This window comes from Colobus angolensis, unplaced genomic scaffold, assembly GCF_000951035.1.
Source record: "Colobus angolensis palliatus isolate OR3802 unplaced genomic scaffold, Cang.pa_1.0 Scaffold19, whole genome shotgun sequence".
NCBI classification, from domain to species: Eukaryota; Metazoa; Chordata; class Mammalia; order Primates; family Cercopithecidae; genus Colobus; species Colobus angolensis.
In genome coordinates, this window is record NW_012115043.1 from 2,628,224 (window position 1) to 2,655,046 (window position 26,823).

At 44.2% G+C, this 26,823-nt stretch overlaps 1 protein-coding gene across 1 annotated transcript in view; it reads left to right on the plus strand.

Annotated features, from left to right (window-relative positions):
• The first annotated feature begins 22,082 nt into the window (after nt 1–22,082).
• The window catches only part of ITGA11 (integrin, alpha 11), a 131,976-nt gene continuing 127,235 nt past the window's right edge, over nt 22,083–26,823 (plus strand). The window contains exon 1 of the mRNA XM_011940337.1: nt 22,083–22,453. Coding sequence (XP_011795727.1) covers nt 22,402–22,453 — 52 coding nt within the window. The 5' untranslated portion in view covers nt 22,083–22,401. The remainder of the gene's footprint in view (nt 22,454–26,823) is intronic.

Here is a 26,823-nt window from a genome sequence, read left to right on the forward strand (position 1 = left end):
CTTTAATTTCCTTCATCAATGTTTTATAGATTTCAGTGTCCAAGTCTTTCACCTCATTTGTTAGGTCTAACTAAAAATCCCTAAGCATTTTATTCTTTTTGTGGCTCTTGTTAATGAGATTGCTTTCCTAATTTTCTTTTCAGAGAGTTTATTGCTTGTATAGAAACACAACTGATTTTTGCAAGTTGATTTGGTGTCCTGCAACTTTACTGAATTTTTTATTAGTTCTAACAGATTCGTTGTTGTTGTTGTTCTTGAGTCTTTAGGATTTTCTACATACAAGATCATGTCATCTGCAAACAAGAGATAATTTTATTTTTTCTCTCATTCGTATTTGATTGTTTATTATTTATTCTTCTTGTCTCATTGCTCCAGTACTACGTTTAGTAGAAATGGTGAGAATGGGCATTCTTGCCTTGTACCAGATTTTGGAGGGAAAGCATTCAGTTTTCCCCCATGGTTTATAATGTTAGCTGTGGGTATTTGCTATATGGCCTTTATTGTGAGGTAAATGGCCTTCTCTATTTATTTTGTTGAGAACTTTAATCATGCGTGGATGTTGAACTTTGTCAAATGCTTTTTCTGCATCTCTTGAGATGATCATATATTTTTCTTTAATTTTGTTAATGTGGTATATCACATTGATTCATTTGCATATGCTGAACCATCCATGCATCCCAAGGATACATCCCACTTGTTCATGGTGTATAATCCTTTTAATGTGCTGTTAAATTCAGCTCATTGGTATTTTAGTGAGGATTTTGCATCTGTGTTCATCAGGGATATTGACCTGTAGTTTTCCTTTCTTGTGGTATCATTGTCTGGCTTTGGAATTGGGTTGATGCTAAACTCATAAATGAGTTTGGAAGTATTCTCTCTTCTGTTTTTGGAAGAGTTTAAGAGGAATTGGTATTAATTCTTTGAATGTTCAGTAAAATTTACATGTGAAGCCATCTAGTCCTGGACCTTTCTTTTTTGGGAGGTTTTTGATCACTGATTTAATCTTTTTCTTTGTTATTGGTCTGTTCAGGCTTTCTGTTTCTTCTTGATTCAGTTTTGGCAGGTTGTACGTTTTTAGGAATTTATCCTTTCTTCTAGATTATGCGATTTGTTGGTGTGTACTTGTTCATAACATTCCCTTATAATCTTTTTTACTTCTTAGATATCTATTGTAATGTCTCCTCTTACATTTCTGATGTTATGTATTTGAATCCTCCCTTTTTTTAGTTAGTCTAACTAAGGGTTTGTCCATTTTATTTTCTCAAATAACCAACTCCTAGTTTTGTTAATTTTAATTTTATTTTTTATTCTCTATTTGATTTATTTCTGTTATAATATTTATTATTTTCTTTTTTGTACTTTGGGTTTTTTTTTCTTCTCCTTTTCCTAGTTTCTTGACATGCAAATTAGGTTGTTTATTTGACATCTTCCTACTTTTCAAATATAGGCATTTATTGCTAAACTTCCCTCTTAGTACTGTTTTTGCTGTATCTCATAGGTTTTGGTATGTTGTATTTTTGTTTCATTTGTTTCAAAATATTTTTTAAATTCTTTTTTGATTTTTCTCTTGCACCCAATGGTGGTTCAATAATTTGTTATTTAGTTTCCACATGTTTGTGAATTTTCCCATTTTCTTACTGTCAATGATTTCTAGTTTCATTTCACTGTGGTCAGAGAAGATGCTTGGAATGATTTTAATCTTTTTGAATTTGTTAAGAGCTGTTTTACAACCTAATGTGTAATCTTTCCTGGAGAACTTTCTATATGCACTTGAGAAGAATATGTATTCTGCTACTGGGTAGAAAGTTCAGTGTATGTCTCTTAGGTCCATTTGGTGTATAGTGTTGTTCAGTTTTCCTCTTTACTTATTAGTTTTCTGTCAGAATTATCTATCCGCTATAGACAATGCCGTTAAAGCCTCCTACCATTATTGTGTTGCTGTGTATTTCTTCCTTCAGATCTGTCAATGTTCATTTTACATATATGGGCACATACATATTAATAGTTGTGATGGCTTCCTGTTGAATTAATCCATTTATCATTATATGATGAATTCCTTTGTCTCTTGTGGCATTTTTTGAATTAAAGTCTTATTTTGTCTTACCAAAGTGTAGCCACCACTGTTCTCTTTTGTTTAACATTACATGCAACATCTTTTTTTCAACTTTTCACATTTAGCTTATCCATGTCTTTAAAGCTAAAATGAATCTCTTGCAGGCAACATATTGTTGAACCTTGTTTTTTTACATTCATTCAGCAACTTTGTATCTTTTAATTGGAGAATTTAATCCATTTACATTTAATTATTAACAGGTAAGGACATATTCTTGCTATCTTGTTAATGGTTTCCTGACGATTTTGTAGAGCCTTTGATCCTCTCTTATTGTCTTCCTTTGTGATTTAATAGTTTTTTGTTAATGGTATGCTTGATTCTTTTCTTTTTATCTTTTGTGTATCTACTAGACATTTTTTCCTTGTGATTACCATAAAGCTTACATATCACAACTTAGACACAAAACATATTACAATCTATTTCAAACTGAAAACAACTTAACTTCAATCACATACAAAAACTACACTTTTAATTCTCCTCCACACACATTCTATGTTATTGATGTCACAATTTGCAACTTTTCATATTGTGTATCCTTTCATTATTGTATCTCTTTACAATATTGTCTATTACCCCATTTTAGCTCTTTGTTTTGTTATACTATATCTGGCTATTTTTTAAAGCTGTTTTTCAATTCACATGTTTCCTCTCCAGCGTCTCTCTTCAGTGTTTAATTTGCTCATTAACCAATTCCACTGGGTTTTTTGTTTCAGTTATTATACTTCAAAAATTTTGGATCTACTTGATTCTGTTTCAACCTGCTTGTTTCTTGCTCACATTTTTAAGATACTTTTTAATTTATTTAAACAGTTTTTCAATCTGGTAAGTCCAGCATATGAAGTTTTCATGGATCTGTTTCAGCTGTTTGTTGTTTCTTCTGACTCTCCTCTATGGTGCCTTATTTTCTTGTGTGTTTTGTTTTATTTTGTTTTTATTATGAGCTGCTCATTTTCTTTGGAAATTTACTTGTGAGAATTATTTGAGGGTTGGGTTTTAATTCCCCTAGAGATTATTTATGTTTGCTTTTATCATCCTAGGACCACTTAAAATTAAATTCTCCATTTCAGGTTTTGGAGCCAGGCTGATAGGATTAATCTGGACTCCAAACTCACATACAGACAACCTATAGTTTTGAATTTTCATGTTTTTTTTTCTCTCCATCCACAATAAATTTAAGGAAAAAAAACAGTTTCCAAGCTTTACCTTCTTTGTAGAGTTTTTTTCTTATTCACTCTTACACAGAAGATAAAGCTTTGGTGGGGCAGGAAGGATGTCCTAGCTTTGTACAAGAAGATCTCCTATTAGATTTTCTACCTTGGGTGGTCTTCCTATTCTGTTCCCTGCTTCTGTAAAATCATAAATCAGGAGCTCTAGATCCCCCAAATTTTGACAGCAATGCACAATTCAAAAGAGAGTTTTGGCACCAACTTCCAGCCAAGGATTTCTGGTTTCCCCTCATCTGTGATTCCTTACCTTTATGCCAGCTCATTAGTGCAATTAAAAATATTCTTTTCTCCTCCATACAGAATTATCCACTATTTCATTTGGTAGGGTCATTTATGGTATCTAGTCTGCCACAATGCAGGAAAAAGGAGTCTTCATAACTTCTCAAAAGAGGAGACCAAGGTCCAGAGCAAAAAAGCAACTCACAGCCATGAATGCTGACACTGTGGCAGCAGTTAGATAAGTCCACTGAAATTACTACTCATGGAAGGATTTCTGGGGTCATGGCTGACCTGAAGGGTTGTTCACCATGGCTGATGAGGGCAGAATAGCCAGAAGTCTCTAGTTTATGGTCAAGGAGGGTCAAGTGTCCCCCAGCCATCCTTCCATGCCTTCTTTTCCTCTTATACTTATGGTTCACAAGAAGAGGACATGGAACACGACAGGAAGACAAGGCCAGACCAGTTGGCGGTAGAATCATGAGCTTCTTCTCAATTATGGTACACTCCAGAAAATGCTCCTTGCCCCTTCTCTTACCATCCATTGGTACTTGCTGGCTTTCAGCTGACCTCTCCTGACTCCCTGCCTCACACTCAGCAACAGCCACCTGATGTCTGGCTGCTGGCCTGGGTGCCTGGGGAGGAAATATCTGCTGTGGGAGTGAAGAGCCACTGTTGGCTCCTGGCATTCAGTGCACTTGTGTTTTGATCTCTGTCCCAGGAAGAGTAAGCCAAAGAAAGTTGAACACAGCTGAGCACCCAGGATCATTACTTTCATCATCTCGAGAGCTCATAACTTATTTACTGAATGCTTACTTTACATTAAGCCTGAGCTACACTCCTGACAGGCAGTAACTCTCCTAATTCTCATGCCAATCCTGAAGTTAACAGAGGTTAACTCACTTATTCAAGGTCCCACTATTGGTAAGTAGTGCTGGGATTCAAACTAGGTCTGTCTAATTTCAGATTCCATGATCCTGACCCCTCCATGGTACCTTATGGCCTGAAATGAACTTTCAGATCATGTAAGAGTGATGAAGCAACTGGCCCAACATCCCATTGTCTGTGGCAGTGCCAGGCTTGCGTGATTTTCTTCTTGATGCCCCAGGGGCAATGGGCAAGCATGGAAGCCCTCCCTGTAACTTCCAAGGGTCTGGCCCTTGGTGTACGACCTTCTTTGGACTGGACAGTTGAAATCTTCCAGTTATCCCCCCTGTACAAACTTGGTTGCTTTCATTAATGAAAATAAACTGTTTGAGAGAAGAGAGACTACAGGTCAGGGGAGAGTCCCGCAACACCGTCCCTTGGATGCTCTGACCCCAGTTAGACTACAGACACACAGGAGCAAGAGAGGTCTTGCCAAGCTCTCCTTCATACCTCCCGCACAGCCAGTTGGGGGAGGAGGCAAATTCCCTGCAAACTTCTTTGAGTCCTCGCTTCACTGCCAGCCCAGCTGCCTTCAGGGCTACTGTAGAGCCAGCATGGGAAACATCGAGTGCTGCTGGGTTTCTGTCTTTCTATCCAGCCTTGGAAGCTCCTTGGGCAAGTGGACCTGGAGGAAACGGCAAAGCTGGCTCTCCTTTCTGAAATCCTGAGGAGCACCAGGCATAGAATTTGAAAAATAGAGCCTCCAGGCCATGGTACAGTCTATTTTAAAGGGGAACCTTGTTTAGGAAAAAGTCGGGCTGCTCAAATGGATGAAATGTGTCAACCTTTAAAGGTAGACAAAGGGGCTAGCAATGGCCTTTTCTTGTTGTTTTTGTTGCTTTCTTCCTGGAAGCAATTCTCTGAAAAGGCTGGTCCCTGCTCAGAGGAGTATGTTGTGGAGCCCAGATTATATTCGGGTAGAGTGGGAGAAAATTGGGCGTTAATTCAGGGAACAGCTGTGGTTCCATAGAGTAAGGGTCTCAGGAGACATGGTGTTTAAAAACATAGCCTTACTGGCCAGGCCTGGGGGCTCATGCCTGTCATCCCAGCACTTTGGGAGGCCGAGGCAGGTGGATCACTTGTTGTCAGGAGTTTGAGACCAGCCTAACCAACATGGTGAAACCCTGTCTCTTTCAAAAATATAAATATTGGCTGGTTGTGGTGGTACATTCCTGTAATCCCAGCTACTCTGGAGGCTGAGGCATGAGAATCACTTGAACTCGGTAGGTGGAGGTTGCAGTGAGCCAAGATTGCACCACTGCACTCCAGCCTGGGTAACAGAGCGAGACTCTGTCTCCAAAAGAAAAAAAAAAAAACAAAAAAAACATAGCCTTAGGTAGAGCTAAAAAGAACCTCCTAGTCCAACACCTCACTACTCTATAAATGAAGCAGCTGAGGCTCAGATAGGGGAAGGGACCTGCCTGAGATCATACCACCATGAGTGGCAGCTACAATTTAGGAACCAGAAGGAGCCTCTGCATACTCAGAAGAAGTCTTCAAAGTCTGTCACTTGTCAGCCAGGGATCCCAGTGGGAAATCCTTTTCGGTGTGTAACAGAGGAGTCATCAGTCCACAACTGTCATAGGGGAGGAAGAAGATATTTCAGCTGGAGTATATTCCCAGAGTCTTTACAACCCACACCTCACATACAAAGGTTCTTCCCTTGGTTTGTCTTTGGCACTGACCTCTTGTGGGCTAGCGCCCACCACACTGTATTGCACCCACATCATGGCTGTCTCCTCCATCAGACTGTAAGCTTTTAAAAGGCCATCTTCACAGTGCCAGCACCATTCACATAGGATGCACTCATCAAATGTCTGTTGAATGAGTGAACAAGTAAGTGAACAGATGCATTCATGTTTAGAGGGAGGGATGGATGGATAAACAAACCAGCACTTTCCCAATGAACAAGATCTCAGTTCAGTGTTATGGAAAGTTCCCAGTGCCTGGAAACAAAAGATGGAGGTTGATTCACTACTTGGGTGACAAGGCCATTAGAAACCCAAGCCTTAGCACCACACAATATGCCCATGTAACAAACCTGTGCATGTGCCCTCTCAGTCTAAACTATATATATATTTTAAAGATGTGTGTTTAAATCTGAGCTCACTGCTCACCAGCCATATGAGCTTATCCAAGTCGTTTAGCCCAGGTCTGGCACTTCATAACAGCTATACTCACCATGTGCCAGTCTTTGCCTTAAATGCTTAATCCACAATGTCTCATTCAAAACTCACAACCAACCAATGATTTAGGCACTACTGTTCCCATCTTACAGATGAAGAAAGAAAGGTGCTACAAAGTTAAGAAACCATAGCATGAGGCCTGAAATTAAGGGTCAGCATTATGTGCTGTCTTGACATGTGGTGAAACCACACAGGCCCCAGATGGCCCAGTTGCCACTTCCCCTTCCCAGTATGCTCCCTGGATAAGGTCTCCTAGTTAAACTGCCCGCCATATCAAGTGGGTCAGGTGGAATTTCTCCTTATCCCTCAACAGTGGATTTTAGTTCTCTGCCAACCCTTGGAATTATTCAAACAAGCCAATCACACAATCCTGCAGGAGCCAGGAGGCACCTCGCCCTCTTGATACTACAAAGCCTGCCTCCCCCAACCCTTACTATTCACTCTGTTTCTGAATGCAGCCCCTGTGTGACCCTGTGTGGCATGACTCATCCCCCAGACTGTAAGGACAAGTGACTAATAAACTGCTGTGTACCTCACCTGTCTTGTGTTGGGTGTCATGTGTTCAGCCATTCCCATAATCCTAGAGGGGTAATCTCCCCCTCACCAATGGGGTGAAGCGGAGGTGATTAAAACAGAAATTTGCCCAAGGTCACACTGCTAGTGAGACGGGAAGCTGGGACTTGAACCCAGGCATCTGATACCAGAACTTACATTCTTCACTTTGTGCCAAATTACTCACAGTGGTCCAATAATTGCCATCCCACTAGTCCATAGGCATCATAAGGTCACAGGCAGTGTCTTGTTAATAATGCATCCTAAGGGGTAGGAATACATTAAAGTGAAGTTTCGTTGGGTGGATAAACAGATTAATGGACTTCACATTTCTGAACCTCAGTTTTCTCATCTGAAATTTCTCATCTCGTTATACCTCACGAGAGGCAATTGGCCAAAGAGGTTAAAATCATTAACTTTGGAACCAGATTAACTAAGGTTAAATCCTGGCTTCACCAATCACATAACCTTGAACAAGCTCCTTAACACTCTGTGACTGAGTTTTGCCATTATAAAATGAGGACTGAATGAGTTAACATATATAACCACTCAATGACCATTATTATTGATTTGCGTGGTTATTTTTGAAGAACACGTTAGAATGCATATGTAAAAGACCCTAGAGGATTGTGGAATGAAGGTGGGTCTTTGGTGATGTCCCACTTCTCCCATCAACCGTTTGAGACGGACACTGCTGGCTGTTTGCCCAAAAACCATTCTGTGCCTTCTTTCTTCCTTCCCAACAGAGCCTAAATTTTGTTAAGGAATTAGCCTCTCCTACAGCCGACTCAAAGTAATACAGCCCCATTCCTAGCCACGAACAGATTGTGGCTATTCTAAGTCCATCAGGTGATTTTATTCCCTTTGCCAATGATTGGTACAGGCATGGGATCCAATTCTGCCCAGTGAAAAGTGTGGAGAGGTGTCCCAGGGGCATCTAGGAAGCTTCCCTTTTATCCTCTGGATGTCACCATGATGGATATATTTCAGTGGAACTCTAGCTGCCGTCTTGCACCAGCCCGAGGACAATGAGAAGGCAGAAGAGGAGCTAGGGTTGTGATAACCTCTGTTTGAGGTTCCTCTACCTCTGCATTTCTTATTTTATCAGGGATAATACATTCACTTATTATTTAAGTCCATTTGGGTTCAGTTTTCTTGTGCTTGCAGACAAAACATCATAATTGATGTAATTCTTCTGGTATTTGGCACTCTTTCCCTCTTCCTATTACAATCGAGAGTTCTCAATTTTCCTCTCAATCTCTCATGGCATTTCAGTTGTAGGTTTTTTTTGCTTTTAACTTGTTGTTCTCTCTGTTTAGACATTACACTTTTTGAGAGAGGGAGGGTGTCCGTGCTCCCTAGATCAGTGCCTGGGACATAGCATACACCCAACAAATATGTAATGAATAAGTGAATGAACGAATCTCCTAGTCCTCAAGTTGTCATTAGATAAGACCAAATAAAATCACTAAGCCAGCAGTAGGTGATTTTGAATTAGAAACTCTAGAAGATTCACCAGAAAATTCTTGCTGCGTTTTATGAGACATTATTAAAGGCCATCATTAGGAAATGACATTGTCATATTTTGATTTTCACTTCCAAGTTTGGAAGCTTGAGTAATCTAGGTAAATTCTTCCTCTAAAGGGAACTTTAAAAACTGCACAAAATATTTTCCCAAACTCAGTTTGAAAAAATGAGAAAACTATTAAGGTAGTAAAAAGAATTACTGGACTGAGAGCTGAAAGAGAAAGGAAACTCAAAGATGTAAGCCTGGCATTTGGGGCTGCTTTTGCCCTGGAGGCATTTGCAAATCTGGAAGATGTGACTGAGACTGGGAAACATTTTTTACAGTATTTGTGGGTAGGAGAAAAAGTTGTAGTTCAGGATCTGCCACAGTGGGGATCACAGTAAATCCTTAACACCTTAAAACCCAAAAGGGTTATGCCCTAAGAGTGAGAGAGATCTGTCAGTACACCAGTCCTCACTAGACTGTAACGCAGCCTTTAAATGTCTGGGTACCCAAAAAAGTCTCAATTCCTATAACATTATTAACAGGATTAAGGTGTTCTGAATGGTCTCAAGAACCTAGCAGAAGCAAATGATTATCTTTGGAAGATAAAATTCAAGTTCTCAATTTATTTTTTACAAACAATTTTCAAGTACAATGACCTGTGCACAAAGATAATGAATCACATGAGGAACAAGACTATACATATATAGTCTCATTCTTTCAAACTGAGTTTTGGAAAATATTTTGTCCAGTTTACTAAGTTCCCTTTAGAGGAAGAATTTACCTAGATTACTCAAGACTATAAATACATACATACACACACACACACACACACACACACATATATATATATATCAGAGGAAACAACATACAATATAAATAAATCATAAAGACTCCAGTTTCTCAGACCCAGACTTTAAAATAATAATTTTTACTGTGCTTGAGGAGATAAAAGACAAGATTTAAATTTTTAACAGAGAATTTTTAATGAGCCAGATGGAAAATTTTAAACTAAAAAGTTAAATAATCAAAATTAAGAACCTAAGGAATAGATTTTGATTCAGCTGAGGAAGACTTAATAAGTTGAAAGACAGAGAAGAAGAATGTATCCAGAATGAACAATAGGAAGAACAAATTGAAAATTTGCAAGGAGAAGATGAGATACAATAAGATTTGGTTAGAAATTCTTACAAGCGTTTAGTTGGAGTCCCAGTGGTAGAGAAGAGAGAAAATGAGATGGACACAATGTCTGAAGAGGTAATGACTGAGAATTATCCTAAACTAATGAAAGGTTTAAATCCACAGATAAAAGAAGCCTCAGGCGAATAAGTAAAAATAAACCCACAACATAGCAAAGTTTCTCTAAGCCACAATTAAAAAGAAAAATCTTAAAGGCAACTATAGAGAAAAAAAGATACTTTACATTCAAAGAAGCAAAGGTTAAACTGAAAATGGACTTCTCAACCAAAACAAGAATCAGAAGACAATGAAATGATAGTTTCAATGTACTAAAAGAAAACACAATGCCAGTCTAGAATTTTATGCCCAGAGAAAATAGCCTTTAAAAATAAAAATAATATAATGGCATTTTCATACAAACAATAACAGAGAGAATTTGACACCAGAAACTCTAGTCCTAAAGGAAACACTAAATAATATTCTTCTGACAGGAGAAAAATGACCCCATATGGAAAGTTGAAGATGCAAGAAAAGCAAGAAAAAATGGTAAATATATAGATAAATCTAAATTTTGACTGGCTGCAAAAAAAAATGACTCCTGGTGTTTGAAATATAGAGAGAATAAACAAAAATAATTGTTTTTGAATCAGGAGGGTAGCAGCTGTAGGGTAAATGTGCTGAGGCCCCTGCAGTGTATGAGAGGAGGATACAAATTATAATAATATTAGCACTTTATCAAGCAAACATACATGCTGGAATCTCAAGGAAACATTAAAGAATAGCAAATGAGTTTATTACTTTCAACATAACAGAGAGGAAATAGAATAATTACAAATGATCTATCCAAAAGAAAGAAAGAAAAAGGAATATAAATCAAGCAGGACAATAAAAAATTCTAAGATAGTAAATTTCAAGTCGAGTATAGAGGCAATAAAATTAAATGTACATAAACTAAGTGCTCCAATTTAAAAAAAAGTTGAAGAGGTTAAATTTAAAAACAGTTATATGCTGCTTACATGAGATAGGTCTAAAACACAGATATAGAAAGGTTGAAAGGAAAAGAATGGGAAATGACAGTCCATGTAAACACTAACCAAAAAAAGGCAGTGAAAACATGTTCATATCAGACAAAGTAGACTGTAAGGCAATAAGCATTATTAAATATAAAGACACGTGTAATAATAAAAGGTTCAAGTCACTAAGAAGTCATGACAATTCAAAATCTGTACACATCTAACTACTTAGCCTAAGCATCTACAAAGCAAAAATGGACAGAACTACAAGGAGAGACACAATTCTACAATTTTTGAGGGAGATAGTTTTGTTTATTTTTGTATAAGAAGATAGCATTTTGTTACTTTGTGCCAAGCACTTTTCCACTCACTTCACATGTGCTAGCTCATTTAACCCTCACAACTGTGGCATGCAGTAGGTACCCTCACTTACTAGGTGAGAATTCTGAAGCACCAAAAGCTTAAGTAACTTGCCCAAAGTCACAGAATTGGTAAAGGTATCAGGGCTGAGATTTGAAACCAAGCATTCTAGCTCCAGAGTGTTACTGACATGTAATGGGAGACATTAACACTACTCTCTTAGTAACTGACAAAAGCACACAGGCAAAACTCCATCAGGGCAGGAGGTTTGGGCATAGTCCTATATTCTCTATGACAGTAGCTCTTTAAGCCCAAATTTTATGGCACAATAATGGCTAGTAGTGGATTGTCATGAGGTTGAAATGAGATCACGTACTTATGAACTGGAAAATGCTGTAAAAATGTCAGTTCTCTTGCTTTACTCTTGATCTCCTATTTTATTTCATTTTCAGGCGATTTTATGTTTGTAGTATCCACTTTTGTTATCGTCCCTTCAGATCCCAATTGTAAAAAGTTAGAATCTGAATAAATGATAAATTGTTGCTGTATCACAGTTTGTACAGCTGAGTATCAAAATGTTTGTGTACATAGAATCTGAGCTAAACGCATTAAAGGGTCACATATTGATGATGCTTTGGGATTTTTTTTTTCATCCCACATGTTGTGTGATTCCGTTTCTGGGATATCAATACAGACTTAATGAAGGACGGAATGACTGGAGAGCTGGTATGGGACCCTGTGCAAGTCACTCACCTTCTCAAGCCCATTGTAAACTGCCCATTGCCTTCACAGGGCTTCAAGGAGGGTTACAGGAGACATAATTCAGAAGGCCCCTTGAACTATATACAGAACTAAACAAATGTCAGGCATTGTTAAGAATCTCAAAATGATGTGGAAAGTTCAACTAGTCTGTTGCATGCTGTTTCATGTGTTGTTAATAATAAAAGTTAACATTTATTGAGAGCTTGTCATGCTGTAGGCACTGTGCCAACCCCTTTCTAAGGCTGCATTTCATCTCTTTCTTACAGTGGCCCAAGATACAGAGTGGTCAAGGGCACTGCCACCCAATTGCCTGACATCATCTCCAGGTCCCACCATGTTACCAACCGAGTGTCCTTGAGCAAGGTATGGTTCCTTCCGTGCCTCGGTTTCTTCATCCATAAAATGAGAATAACAATAGCACCAACTTCATAGAGCTGTGATTATCGGATGAGTTAATGTATGTCAAGTGCTTAGAAGTGTGTCTGGCACTTGGTAAGTTCTCTGTAAGAGCTTGCTGTTTTATCATTTTTATTTTATAGGCAGTAAATAGTTGTAAGTGGCAAGTCACCCAGCTATTGAGGGGCCAGGCTGGGATTCTAATCCAGGTCTGTCTGACCACAGAGCCTATGTTTAACTACTAACCTTCCTATCCAGCAGCCCCAGGAGCAACTTCAGAGGCCATCAGCCATTTGTAGAGCCTGTTTTGAGGCTCTGCAAAGACCAGGGAAAATGCTAGCTCCATTTCCCTTGCAATAATCCTCCAAATGATGCTTGATTTTTGGCCTTCACTGAGGGGAACACTCCCAAGAGGCCTTAAGCCCAACACTTGCACCCACATTTTTCTCACTAATGCTCAGCAGAGAAAAAATGCTCACAGAAGCATTTGTTACCCAAACATTAACTAAAACACCCACACACATCATACCTCCACCCCTCCTCCACACCACCACTTGGCCTCTGCCCCCAGCTGCAAATTTCCTGGGATATGTTTATTTCTGGGACATGCTTGGGGATGAGCAGCAGCAGCTGGGGCAGTCTGGGAGAACCTTCCCTGGAAGAGCAAGAAGGTTGTCCTCTTTGCAGAAGTAAGTGTAGACAAGCAGTCTCTAAGCTGGCACCCACTGGTGGCTGCCCCGGCCTACGAGGCATTTGATCACAGAAAATGGCCAGCCCTTCAATCCTGTGATGGAGAGGAAGTAGAGGATGGCTGCATCTTTTTTATCTTCTGGCCACTGGGCTAGTGAGGCTGACTAACAAGGCTGGCTGGAGGTGGAGATTAGCTGGTGAGTTTCATTAGTCAGGAGCTTTTTTATGGTTTGTCTTAGGTTGTGTTCTCCTATCTTCTCCTCTTCGAATTCCAAGATCAGTTATGCAACTTGTGATATTCAGAAATTCCTGCACACCCTTCCAGACCGAGGACACCAGCCCAGAAGGCTAGGACCAGCTCTCAGCTAAATGGAGAAACAGAACGTGCTAATTTTTATCATTCCCTCAGCTGCCTTTCTGAAGGTCTTCTTTCTCCTTCTGGGCCCTCGAGCTGTACGAGTGCTGGTGCTCCTGACCCACACTCACTACAAACTCATATCCTTTCTCTTCCCTGTTAAAACTCCTCCTCTGTTCAGGGAACTTGGGGAAGAAAACGATGTGATAAATAAGTTCACACTACAGGAGAATGGCTGATACTAGTTTAATAGGTTAATCTACTTCCCAAAGGGGATATTCTTTTTCAAGGAGTGTACCCAGAGCCAGAAACTCAAACGGCAGAGTTTCCGGCATTCCCAGACATCCCAGTTGCTTGGACAGATGTGAGCAAGTCTGGAGGCAATATAATTAGCATGGTTTGGAGGAACTATCATTGTTGCTCCCACAACCGCAGGGTTCAAATCCTGACTCTGCCACTTTCTTGCTGCGAAAATTGGGGCAAGTTGCTTCACTTCTCTAAACCATTTGCCATAGGTTGGGCTTTCTTGGAAGTAGACTCTGATACAAGGGCTTAAGTGTAAGTTGTTTTTTGGAGGAGGTGATCCCAGAGAGCATTGTCAAAGCAATGAAGAAATAAGACAAGGAAGGAAGCTAAGGGTGCAGCAGTGAGCCGGTTACCACTCTGTGTGACTGGGGTGCAATCCCATTGGGGACTCTTGGGAGATTGTTGGAGAACGCACCTCAGAGTGGTCCCTTGGAGGGGAGGGAGCTGGGGTACTTGTCCACCAGCTGTCATCAGTCATTGGTTGAGGACTGCTCCCATTAATGCCACACCATGCCCAGTCTGCTGAGAGGTGCTCCAGGAGCTGGAGAACACCCTTGGGCTTTTAGTTGGAGGCCATAAGATCTGGCTTTCACAGGAATGGTGAATGCCAAGGGAATATATTGGGGTGTTGACAGAGACTCAGTGCCATCCTTTCAGAGGGAATAAAAAGACCCAGGGTATGCTGGAGGATTGAATGAAGTCAGATACAGCACGCAGCACAGTGCCTGGTCCACGGTTAGGGCTTCATCAATGATGGTTATAGGTCCTGTTATTCATATCTGGGGGATGCTGAGTACTACCCAGACAGGAGTTCGTGGTTTGTTTTGGAGAGAGGTAGGAAAGAAAATGAGGAAGGCAGGAGTAAGCCCCCATTAAATAGGGCCTTGAAGGGCAGGCAGGGCATAGATTTGATCCTATGAGCAGCAGGGCTGCGGGGTGGTGCAGGGCACTCAGGTGAGCAGAGGACATAGCACCTGTGGAGCCCAAGGTGGGGAAAGACAACATCTTTATGGGAGCTCAAATGATGGCTATGAAACACAAGGTGCCTTCGGGGAGTGTGAGGAGGCATCTGAAAAATCATCCACAAGGCAATGACACCTCCTTCACAGAATCTTCCTCAACTGCTAGAAAGGCCACAGGCTTCTGTCCTTCTGACTGGTGTGGACACAGTCCTACTCTAGTCTCCCCCATCTCCTGCAAGTCTCCAAAGGCTTCTTATTACCTATCAAATGAAAGCCATACTCCACATTATGACATTAAAAATCCCCTACAATGTGACTCCAAATTATTTTTCAATTCTTATCTTTTTATCACTCCCTCCCACCCCCCCTGCAAAAAATTTAATCTCCCCAAAATAAAGAAAAAGATTAAAATATAAAAGCTTTATCAAAGCCTTATGTATAGCCAGAGAGAGTCCTCCAGGGGATCTGTCCCTGGCATTTGAGACAAGGCTAGCTGCAGTGACTCATAACCCTTAGGCAACATCTGAAAGTGGGAGAAAGAACCAATACTGCTCTGAGAAATAATGGAAAATGGTATCTTCAAAATATTCGGGGTCATGTGTACATCTGAGGTTTACTTAAGGAAATGTTTCTCTTCTTTAGCATGGATTTGATTGTGCGGGATATGAAGAATATTGTTTATTATTGCTGCATGTGTATGTATGCATGCATGCATGCGTGTGTGTGTGTGTACATTCCCGTCATGCCCACTGAAAGCCCACAGAGAGGGGGCAAATGTGTACATTGCCTCCTCTGCCAATGAAGAGACTTGTAGTTGACCAGACTTAGACCAAAGAAGTGGCTTCCAAGGAAGTCGGGAATCATGAGGCAAACCCCCTTTCTCCAAATACACCAGAGAGAGCTTACCCTTAAAGGGGCGGGAACCTGAAACTTGGGTTTATGCTGTTCTCACGCTTCTGCCACCTCTGACTATTCCTCACTCCCTGGAAACAGCTCAAATGCTGACTTTTTTGCACAGACTCTGGTACGCTTGCATTTCCTCTACTTAGAGTGTTCACTTCACCTCTGAAAAACTACTTCCAAGGCCCACTCTGAGGTGATCTCTTTCTCTGGTCCTCCTATGTGCTTTTCTGGTACTCTGTTCACACTTCTATTTTAGCCCTTATCACAGTCCCATTTACCATCCAGTGCCAAAAAGCAATGAAACCAAGTGGTTAGGAGCTTGGGATCTGGAATTAGGCAAGACCAGGTTCAAATCCTGGGTCATCCTTTTACAAGTTCTGAAACCTTACCTCAGTGATCCTCAAATTCTTCCTCTGTAAAAGTCAGGTAGTAATTATACCACTTTGTAAGGTTGTCATGAAGACTAAAGGAAATATGAGGAAAGCATCCAGCTCAGTAAGTGATCAATAAATGGGAGGTGTTGTTTTGATTATTACCGTTCATGTTTGTCTCCTTTCCTAGATTAGGAGCTTTGTGGAGAGGCAAGAGCACATCTGGTTTGTCACTCCATCGCCAGGAGAGTGCCCAGTAAATGCATTAATAGAATGGCTCAACTTCTGCTCCCTTGCCAAGCTGTACCCTTGGCCATGAACCCTATGTACCGTGGGAAATCCGCACTCTGCTGCATGTCTTGTTTCACGTCATGACTGCTTCCCAAGACTGTCCTCTTTACCCCTGTGCACTGTACCCAGATCCTCACTTTCATGGCTTCTCCCAGACATCTCAGCCCAGCCCAGGACCAGGATGGAAGTCCTGGAAACCCCCTGGGTGGTGCTGAGGACTGAAGGAAATGATGCAAGAGTTGCAGTTAGCCCATACTAACTTCTCAATGGAAGGTATTCTTCACATTGCTGTAGTGACATTCAATTCTGATGTGGCTCTTCCAGTCTGGTCCAATGTCAAGGGTTTAGCCCATCTAATCCCCATCAGAAATGACCTCTCAGCTGGAACATCCACTGACACCTCTAGACTTTTAAAGCAATTTCTATTCTTTCATACCCTTTGACATATTTTTTCTTCAAAGAGATGTTTCCCTATCCATCCTGCGTGTCTGTGCTGTGGCCATGCTCCTTCCCTTTGATATCTTTACTGCAAATGCTGTACATACTTGTGGCTTGAGAAATGGAGATCACAAAATAACTTTCTAGATTCAGTATAGGTTGTGTACAGGGCTTGATCCTTGTAGAAATTCCAGTCACTGACCCGCAGGCACAGGATTAGGAAGAATGGCGGCATCCACCCGGCTCTAACATTTCGGATTAGACTTTGAAGTGGAAAGTGGTGGGGACAAACATACACTACTGGTGTAAACACACTTCTTCAAAGTTAACCTGCTTCACTTTGTTGTTGGGGATGAGACCTGGCATGACAAATAAAACCCAGCGGATGCCCTCTAAGCACACTTGTGCGTGACAAATGCAGCCACTTCCTATCACAGAAGTCATTGGTCCAGGACAGTGGCATGCATCATTCAAACAGCAGATAACAAGGCAATCTGGTGGCCTTTTTTTTTTTTAACTTCTTTTTTTTTCTTTTCCCTTTGGGATTTATTATATCACTTTTTGGCAGAAGATGTGCCTTCTCAGCAACTGTAAAGTTTGCTTAAGTTTATCTTTGATAAAAAGTTTGCATTTCCTAAGCACAAAACAACCCATAGTACAGCGAGGAGGGGGCCCCGCAAGGGCAGAAAGGAGCCTAGAAGCCAGGGAGTGCCTCAAGGTGGAGCCCCCAGGCTGATTATGGAGATTGGCTGCATTGGAAGTACCTGGGAGCAGGACAGAGAAGGGTGGAGAGAAATAACCAGAGAGTGGAAGAGAGTGAAGAGTACTGGAAAACAAAGTTGGAGAAAGTAGGGCAGAGGGCCCAAGATAGACACAGGGAGACCAGTTCATCCCAGTTTGCCAGAGATGGTTCCCCAATGTTGACAGTGAAGTCCTATATTCTAGAAAAGCTCTTAATCCCAGGCAAACCAGGACAATTGGTCACCCGAGGTCAGAGAGGTGAAAAACTCAGAGAAAGTTTAGAAAGAGAGACGCCTCTCTGAAATGAGTGCAGATCAGGGCACCCCAATAACTTTTCTGGAAGAAGAGTGCATTGGGGCCAGGTGTGGTGGCTCCTGACTATAATCCCAACATTTTGGGAGGCAAGGCAGGCAGATCACTTGAGGTCAGAAGTTCGAGACCAGCCTGGCCAACATGGTGAAACCCCATCTCTACTTAAAAAAAAAAAAGATACAGATACACGCACACACACACACACACACAAATCAGTCAGGCATGGTGGCGGGCACCTGTAATCCCAGCTACTCAGGAGGCTGAGGCAGGAGAATCACTTGAACCCAGGAGGCAGAGGTTGCAGTGAGCCGAGATTGCACCACTGCACTCCAGCCTGGGTGACAGAGCAAGACTCCATCTCCAAAAAAACAAAAAAGAATGCATTGGTCCTAACTGAGCCAAGGGCTCTGTCATCAGTGCTCCAGACCACTGCTCGTTCTCCCTCCCTAGATAAGCTGAGGTCCTCCCAGAGGAGCATGCTCAGACTGAAAGCTTGGGAGCCACAGAAGCTGCCCATAGGACCTGTCTCTGAGCTGACCATGCGCATGCAGTCTTGGCCTGAAATGCGAGCTCCCTCCACCTAGTTGGGATGTTGGGATTAATTCTCAATCTGCTGTCAGAATGCTGGGTTCCAATCTCAGTTCTGCCACATAGATGATGTGGAATCTTGGGTGAATCTATTGCTACTTTGAGCTTAGATTTTTTAGTAACCATGGATTTGTCTGTCCAGTATAATTCACCATCCCCCTTTTTCTGGTTCCTTTAGGAAAGTCCTCTCCTGTAATATGTGGTTTTGGTGGGGCTGTCAGTCATGGCGCCTTTCTCTTCCCAAGTCATGGGGCTGGGTGTGTGTCCCAAACTAAGCTAATTATAGCACAATATCCTCTAGACACTAGGACTGGTTCAGGGGTGGGCATGAACCAAAGCCCTAGACTTTTCTGCTGGATCTACTAAAGGGAGACTGTCTCTCTCGCTTTAGAATCTATAAAGTATAAGCTTGGGACTGCTAGACAGACAGAGAAACTCTTCTGCTGCAGGAAAGGAAAATGGAGTGAAGCAAAACTAAGAGAAGATAGAGAGAGAACAGTAACATTGATTTGAGACCCTTGATCCAACCATACCTGCAGACAGAACACCTTTGCACTTCCTAGTTACATGACCTTTTACATTCTATTTTCCGCTTCAGTTTGATTGTGTTGAATTTTTATCACTTGCAAGTTAAAGAACCTTCAACTATACAATCTCTTTATCTATAAAAATAAATACAATTTTGTACAATACTGCTGAGTATTAAATTAAATCATGGATGTGAAAGGGATTTCAAAAATAGTAAAACACTATACAGAGCACTTGTACATTGTTGGTAGGAATCTAAAATGATGCACCAACTGTGGAAAACATTTTGGCAGTTCCTGAAATGATTAAACAGAAAATTACTATATGACCAGCAATTCCACTCCTAGGTATATACCCAAGAGAACTGAAAACACATTCATACAAAAACTTGTATGAATATTATGCTAACATTATGCCATGTTAATGAATGGTAGAACTGTTACCAGCAAGACTGGCAGCACAAATGTTCATAGCCACATTATTCACAGTAACCCAAAGTGGAAACACAGAAATAAGCATCACCTGATGAATGGATAAACAAAAGGTATGTTACTTAGTAATAAAAAGGAATGAAATACTGATACATGTTGCAACATGAATAAACCTTGGAAACATCATGCTAAGGGAAAGAAGCCAGACTCAAAAAGTCACGTATTGTATGATTTCATTTATATGAAATGTCCAGAATAGGCAAATCCATAGAGACAGAAAATAGATTTGTGGTTACCAGGGGCTGGTGGGGAGGAATGGGGAATGGCTGCTCATGGTTACAGGGTTTCTTTTTGGGGTGATAAAAATATTGTGAAATTAGTGAGGATGATTTTACAATCTTGTGAAGATACTAAAAACTACTGGATTCTATGGTACAGTTTATGGCATATGAATAAATAAATAAATTAAAACACTGAGTACATGTAAAGAATTATTATTATTATTATTCAACAGAAATCACAGCTTTCATAAAGCCCTTCACCAAATTCTCTGCAGTTCTCCAGCCTTAGAGTCTGGATTGTGCACTTGTCACTCATATGCTGCTGCCTTGGGTGTGATTTAAATAATGTTTAATAGTGATGAAATAATAAATGGTTTTAAATAGATGAATAAATAACAGATTATGATTAAATAAATAAATACGTGGTCCTGTCTCATCGCCATGGCTCCATCACCGGCTCCCCTAGTGTGGGGTTCTCCTGCTGTGTGTCCTGCAGAGCACAGGGGCACAGTAGGCGCTCACAGTAGGATTTGTTCAAAGAACAAACGAGGCCGCACCTCTCCCCCCTCCCTCCCGTGTTACACAAAAGCACACAGATGGATCCCCAGGCCCCTGTGAGGACCGTGAAGGTGAATGAATGGTAGAATTGTTACCAGCGAGACCAGCAGCAGTGCAGCTAGGACAGCCACCACAGTGCGCCCCTTCAGCCAGCAGCGTGCAGACTCTAAGCGCAGGCTGCAGACCACCCACACATCAGAGGTGCCTGGGGCACCCACCAGCATGCCCTGATCCTTGGGGAATTTGCATTCTTCGCACGTGCTCCAGGTCATTCTGATGCACCTGGAGATTTGTGCAAGGCAGGGACATGGGCTGCAGCTCATTCCCTAGCTGTGAGGGTGTTCTACATTCAACTCAGCTGGCTTAAACTCAACTCAATAAAGGGGACTCACTGTCACATAACTGGTAAGTCCCAAGATGAGCAGGGTTAAGGGGTGGCTTCATTCAGAGGTTCAGCAAGATCCTCCATTCTGTCATTCAGTGCCCACCTCACCTCGAGGCCAGATCTTCCTTCCCTACCCTGACCCTGTCAACTTCTGAGCTTATGAAGTTCCTTGTCCCAGCCAGGGAGAGGAGGCAGGAGAGGGAGAGGAGAGAAGAGAAAGTCAGTTCATTTGTTTGTTTGTTCTATGGGCTCTTTTAGAAAGGCAAGAAAGCTTGCTTCCCGGAACCCCTTTTTCTTTTGTCATATTGCCCTTTCTGAAACTATGGGCTGGAAAAGGCAACATACTGATTCATTTCAGCCTGAACCGCATGCCTCCCTACACACACACACACACACACACACACACACACACAACAGGGACAGAATCACCTTCCCCAAGGCTGTGGCTGAATGGGAGAGGTGAAGATACTGAAGTAAAACCCAGATAGCCACCCGAAAGAGAGTGAGGTTGGGAGATGAGCACAATGCCCACTTCTCTTATGTTAACCTGGGTCTTCTCAAACTCCAGCTCATCTTCAGGGGCCCTGTCTGAACATCATCTCCTCTGGGAAGCCCTTCCAATACCTCCCAGATAGAACACTCTATCCTCTGTGCACCCACACACCACCTGTACTCACCCATCCATCCACCCACCCACCTACTTTGTTCTTGGGTGTTGGGGGCTTAGTACTCCGTTGTGAACCAGAGATTTCTACCCTGTTGGTGCTTTCAGTCTGCACAGGAGAGAAAAGTTAGTCAAATAATCATACCAATTGATGTCTAGCTCCTCTGCTAAGCACAATGAAGAGAAATGAGGGAGAATGGGCTGGGGAATATCAGCATGTGTCTGGGCCCCTACCTGGTGGGGACGGGAAGAGGGGGTGCAGGAAGCCTTTCCGGAGAAAGTGGGGAAAGGGCGCTGTGCTGTGGCTTTCCCTGCATCCTGGCCATCTTACCCTCTGCCTTGGCTTACTCCATTGCTGGAAAAGCCAGCCTCCACACGCGCGGTGGAGGTCCACGGCCTGGATTTAAAGCTCTTGAGATAAATGTGCATTGAATTTAACTGTCAGTGATTAGAAGGGGAAAGAAGGTGGCAGGGTTCCAAAGAAGAGCTTCATGTTCGGGTAAGAGGGGGTGCACGGTGTCCCTGGGTGCTTTGGAATGCCTCAGGTGTGGAGGCTTGGGGAGTGGCAGTGGAGACGAATCTGCATGTATTCCAGGGTCAGAAGAAACACTGTAGCCTCTACAATTCAAGCCTCAGGGTGCGGGGAGACACGGGGATGTCTCAGAATGGATCTTTGAGGGACATCCACTCACTTGGCCAAGGGAGACCTGAGTTCCAGCAGGTGTTTCTGAGTCAACTTGGGTACCCTCTGAGTTTTGTGAATGTCTTCTTACTGGGAAATGGGAATAGAAACCGCTTTTCCGGAACAGAATCTGACTGAGGCCGTGCGGTGCTACATTGGTGAGGGGGTTCCCAGGAGCGGTTCTCTGGAGTTTTCTCCAGAGGCTGACGTAGGGTTGGCGGAGAAAGAGCGCTGTGGAGGCGCGTTGAGGCAGCACGCCGCCTGCCCAGGTGGCCCAGAGCCCGAGCCGGAGTGGTGTCCGGCGCCCCTCCCCGCCGCTCGAGCCCTCCCACTTCCTCTGAATGAGCCGCTGCTGTCAGGGAGCCCGGCGCCCCGCGCAGTGCAGGCTGCAGGCGCCGCGCCGAGGAGGCTGCCGCTCTGGCTCGCCGCCCCCCGCCGCCGCTGCACACCGGACCCCGCCGCCGCACCGCGGGCCATGGACCTGCCCAGGGGCCTGGTGGTGGCCTGGGCCCTCAGCCTGTGGCCAGGTACGTGCCCACCCTCTGCCTCCCCTTGCCTCTCGGAGTCCCTCCCTGGGCCCTCGGGGCTTGGATCCAGCGGCCAGGATCGGGACGCGACGCTCCTCCCAGGGTCAGACCTTGGCTGCTCTTGGGGACGTGGGTCCCCCAGGGACTGGCCCCAGTCTAGCGGTTCCGTCAAGTTTCGCAAAAGAGGGAGGTGCGCGGAGGCTGTTGAGAACTGGGACTCTGGTGTGCTTGGGAAGAGTTGAAGCGGCTTGAGTTGAAAAGCGCCCAGAGCTGGTGGCCCTCCTGGGCGCCTTGGGTGCCTCCAAGGCCCACCCCGGGGTTCCCGCACGGCTGCCAGTGGCACTCGGGTGTCCCGGGAGCGCCGAGGGCGCGCGGCCCCGGCTGGGGAAGGGGACAGCGCCGAGAGAGTGTGCCCCAGCTGCCCTCCCTGGCTTCGGGGAAGCATCTCAAAGTTTGGAGAGCTGGCGCGGCGGCCCCGGAGGGCTGAGGGGTGGGGATGAGGGCTGCCCAGAGTCCCTCCGGCCAAAGACAGAGCAAAGCCCTTGGGCTATGGCCGGTAGGCGGGGGCTAGCCCCTGTAGGCCCGGCCAGCAGCTGCGGGACGCAGCCACGCAACGTAGGACCCCGGGAAACGTTACCTGACACCCGGGGTAGGGACCCGGCATCGCCTCCCAACCCGCGCTCGGAATTATGCAATTATTCAATAATCTGGGGAAAGCCGCCGTCGCCTAGACGCGCGCCGCCGCCTAATGCACTCCAGGTGTCTGGGCGCGGCAGGAACCTCCGGCCCGAGGGGCACACGGCCGGGAGCGGGAGGCCAGCCCTGGGCTCTCCTCCCTAGGGTACCCCGGCCCCGGCGGTCACACGCCCGACGCCCCGGCTCCACCCTCCACGGGGGCGGCCGCCAGTGATGCTATTCTGTGGAAGGCGGCCCAGTGCTCCAGCAAGGGCCAGCGCCTAGGTTACTGGCCGGGCGGGCGTGGGCGCTCGACCTTGCCTTCCCTTCTGCGTGGGCTCCAGGCCCGAGCTGGGGCCAGTAGTGGGGGTCAGATGCTGTGGTAGTGGGAGAGGTGCCCTCAGGGAGCTCAGGTGGAGACCCCCATCCCGCAGCTGTTTGCCCCAGTCCCCGGGTACCACGCAAAGCAAGTCCGCCCTCCTGTCGGTCTGCAGAGGAGCTTCTCAGAGGGCCCATGGTTGAATGGGCCTCTGATAGTGGACTCCTAGAGTCACAGTTTAAAACAATCATGGATGCATTGAGCTGTGGGGGCTTGGAATGGAGGGCAGGGGAAGAACTGCCACCAGGCCAACATGCATCTAGAAGCCAGCTGCTGAGGAGGCCAAGCCCATTTAGGTGCATTTAGACAGGAGGGGAGAATCGTCTCCAGGAGCCGTCCTCATATCACTCGAGATCCAGCCACAAGAAAAGAGATCCAGCCACAAGAAAAGAGAGGCGGTCCTGTGTGACTCCAGATAGGTGGCTCCATCAGAACCTTGGGAAGGAGTGGCTGCCTTAGGGGCTAAGGACAGCCTGGACCTCAGGAAGCTAAGAGCAATGGCTTTGGAATCAGACCTGGCTTCCACTTCTGGCTCTACATCCTGCTAGCTGTTCAATATCGGACTGGTAATGCAACCTTTCCAACAGGTCTCCATATGTGAGGAATGGAGACACAAATTCCTTGTCAGTCAAGTTGTCAGGATGCAGTAAGGCACTGTAAGAAAGGACCTTAACACAGGGCTGGGTGCACAGTAGGCTTTAATCAATGGTTGTTAATGTTGTTGCTACTCAAGGAGGAGGGGGCGAAGAACAAGGATATTAAAGGACCTCTGAAGACACAGGATTTGTGACTCAGAGCTCTGCTTATATGGCAAAAACTACTCCTGAGTTACGTCTGGTCAGTTGCGTTCTTGAAATATGGGATTCATTAAACATATCAATCAGTGTTGGAACAACGACATCTGCTTGCAACGAGCTGGGGGTGGGGCCCAAGCATGTGTGCAATCTGGGTCTTGCCTGTAACTGAGAACAAGCCAAGGCCAGGGAAAGCTAAACAGAGGCACCAGGGCGTGAAAGGCATGGGGAAACGAAGGGCTGGGTGTTCAAACAAGACAAGTTCAATTTCAGCCAGATTAAGCAAGGAAGTCTTCCTGGAGGAGGAGATACCATTTCAACTGGGCCCTGAAAAAGTGTGTAGAGTGTGCATGGGCCTTAAAGTGAGAATGTTCGTATTTTGGAGTGTTATTTTCTGAGACTAATTAAAGAAGATGATGAATATTTTTAAACCACTCTGGTCAGTGTGGACTTTGAAGACTAGAAGTGTCTCAGGGATCACTGGGTTCATTCCTCAGGCTCCAGGACAGGACTGATGTTGATCTCTCATCCGTGCATTGCATGGATTCAATGTGAGGATTACCGGGAAGCTTGTCTACTGGTGATGGCAGTTTGTCTGGGCAGGGAATCTGTCAGAGGCCACGTTGAGAGTGAGACCTCAGAGCGTCTACTCTCCCAGAGCTCCCAGAGCTCCTGCTGCAGGCTGGACAGCGTGATGGGGTAGACAAAACTATCAGGAAAGTCTTAAAAAAAGAAGTAATCAAGTCCAAAGAGAGAGGAGATCAACTGACCAGAGCTTTACAGTCATAACCTATCTGTAGTAAGGGTGATGATTCTTAGAAGCATAATCTTTGCTGAGCACCTGTTATCTGCCAGGCTCCATAAAGACACAAAGGGAGATCAGACACAGTGTAAGGGTGGAGGCCCTGGAGTTTCACCGCCTGGGATTGGCCTACGCCCTACCGGTTAGGGCTCTGTGCCCTTGGCAAGTTACTCCATGGCTCTGTGCCTCAGTTTTCTCACCTACAAAGTGGGGGTAATAATAGAACTTAGAGTTTTCACAAAGATTAATGCTTAGAAAGTGCTAGGCATGTATTAAGCACTCAAGGAGGTTGTCTTTCTTCTCCAACATCATCAGCAGCAGCAGCACTCAAGGTTTTGACTCTTCAGGATCTAAGGACACAGAGATAGAATTTTCAAACTCACGTTTGCAAGAGAAGTTTAGAGGAAGTGCATTGAAGAATCAGAGGAGATATACATGCTGGGGCCCCAAATAAGTTAAGACTTTCCTAGTCCCTTCCCCAAAGCTTTGGCCCAAACTCTTGATCATAATAAGAACTCAGGGTTGCTGTTTTCTTTGTTTGCCACTGGGGCTGTCTTGAAGTCAGTATGCTCTTGATGTGGATGTATTGTGGTGTGGAAGTGGAGAAGGCCTATACTATGCAACACGGCCCTTGTGGGTGGAGGTCCTACCCAACAGAAAGTATCCTGTGGAAAAGCACAGTGCTAGACACCACGGGTGTACAAAGGCTACAGAGGTCCAAGACCTGCTCCCAGCCTCTCCTTCCCAGTGGAAAGCAGGGAAGAAGGGGAAGTTTGTCACTTCGCCACCCCATTGCCCACCTGCTGGGAACTTGTCAGCCAAGCCCCTCAGCTATCATTAGCTGAGGAGCTTCTGGATCTTTCCATATCACAAGCAGGCCCTGGAGTCTCATTCTTTTCCTACTTACTCACCATGCCCCCAGCTCTACCCATAGTGGACCCCTAGAGATGGGATGTCTATCTCCACACTCGTCCCACCATTCCCAGCCCATCCACACAAGGCTGTGAGCCCTGGAAGAACTCAGACAGTATCTTACCTCTCAATCTTGCCCTCTCTGAACCTCTTTTTCTACCCTCCTGTAGTGGGGAGCTCTTCCTTCTTTTAACAGCAGGGACCTTCCCTTCCACTCTCCCTCCCTTCCACCAACACCCCCAGCTCCTATCACTTAGGATAAAACTATGTTCTAAGCTGAGCTGGCTTGGCTCTTGCTATGTGGAAGGGAGTTTGGGGAATTTTAAAAGCCCCTGTTTCTTCTCCACAGTGCCTGACTTTGGGTGTTATTGTCTCATCATGGGCTTCCAGAGCTTACTTTGGGAGTCAGAGTTGAACATTGTTCTAGGATCCATCATAACCCTCCCCAGGCAATGATGGGCTCTGGCTGACTCAGGGAAGATCAGCTGCAAAATGAGCCTTAAAAATCCTCTAATACGGTTCAAAAATGGTATGTCTGCTAATCCTCATCACTGAGGTCCCCTTCCCTGCCCACCCACTCCCCACCAACTGTAGGCTACCATCAAGGATTCATAGCCATTTGGAACTTTTCCCTAAGCAGTCGTGAGCTCCAAAGACACCCACACATCTTCAGCACGGAGTGCTTTCTATAGGAGCTGTGGTCCAAGGGTGACCCTCCACAACCCCATCATGCAGATACTAACTGTGTGAATTCTTCATCAAATGCCCATTAAGTTTGTTACCACTGACAGGAGAAGGAGAGGAAGAG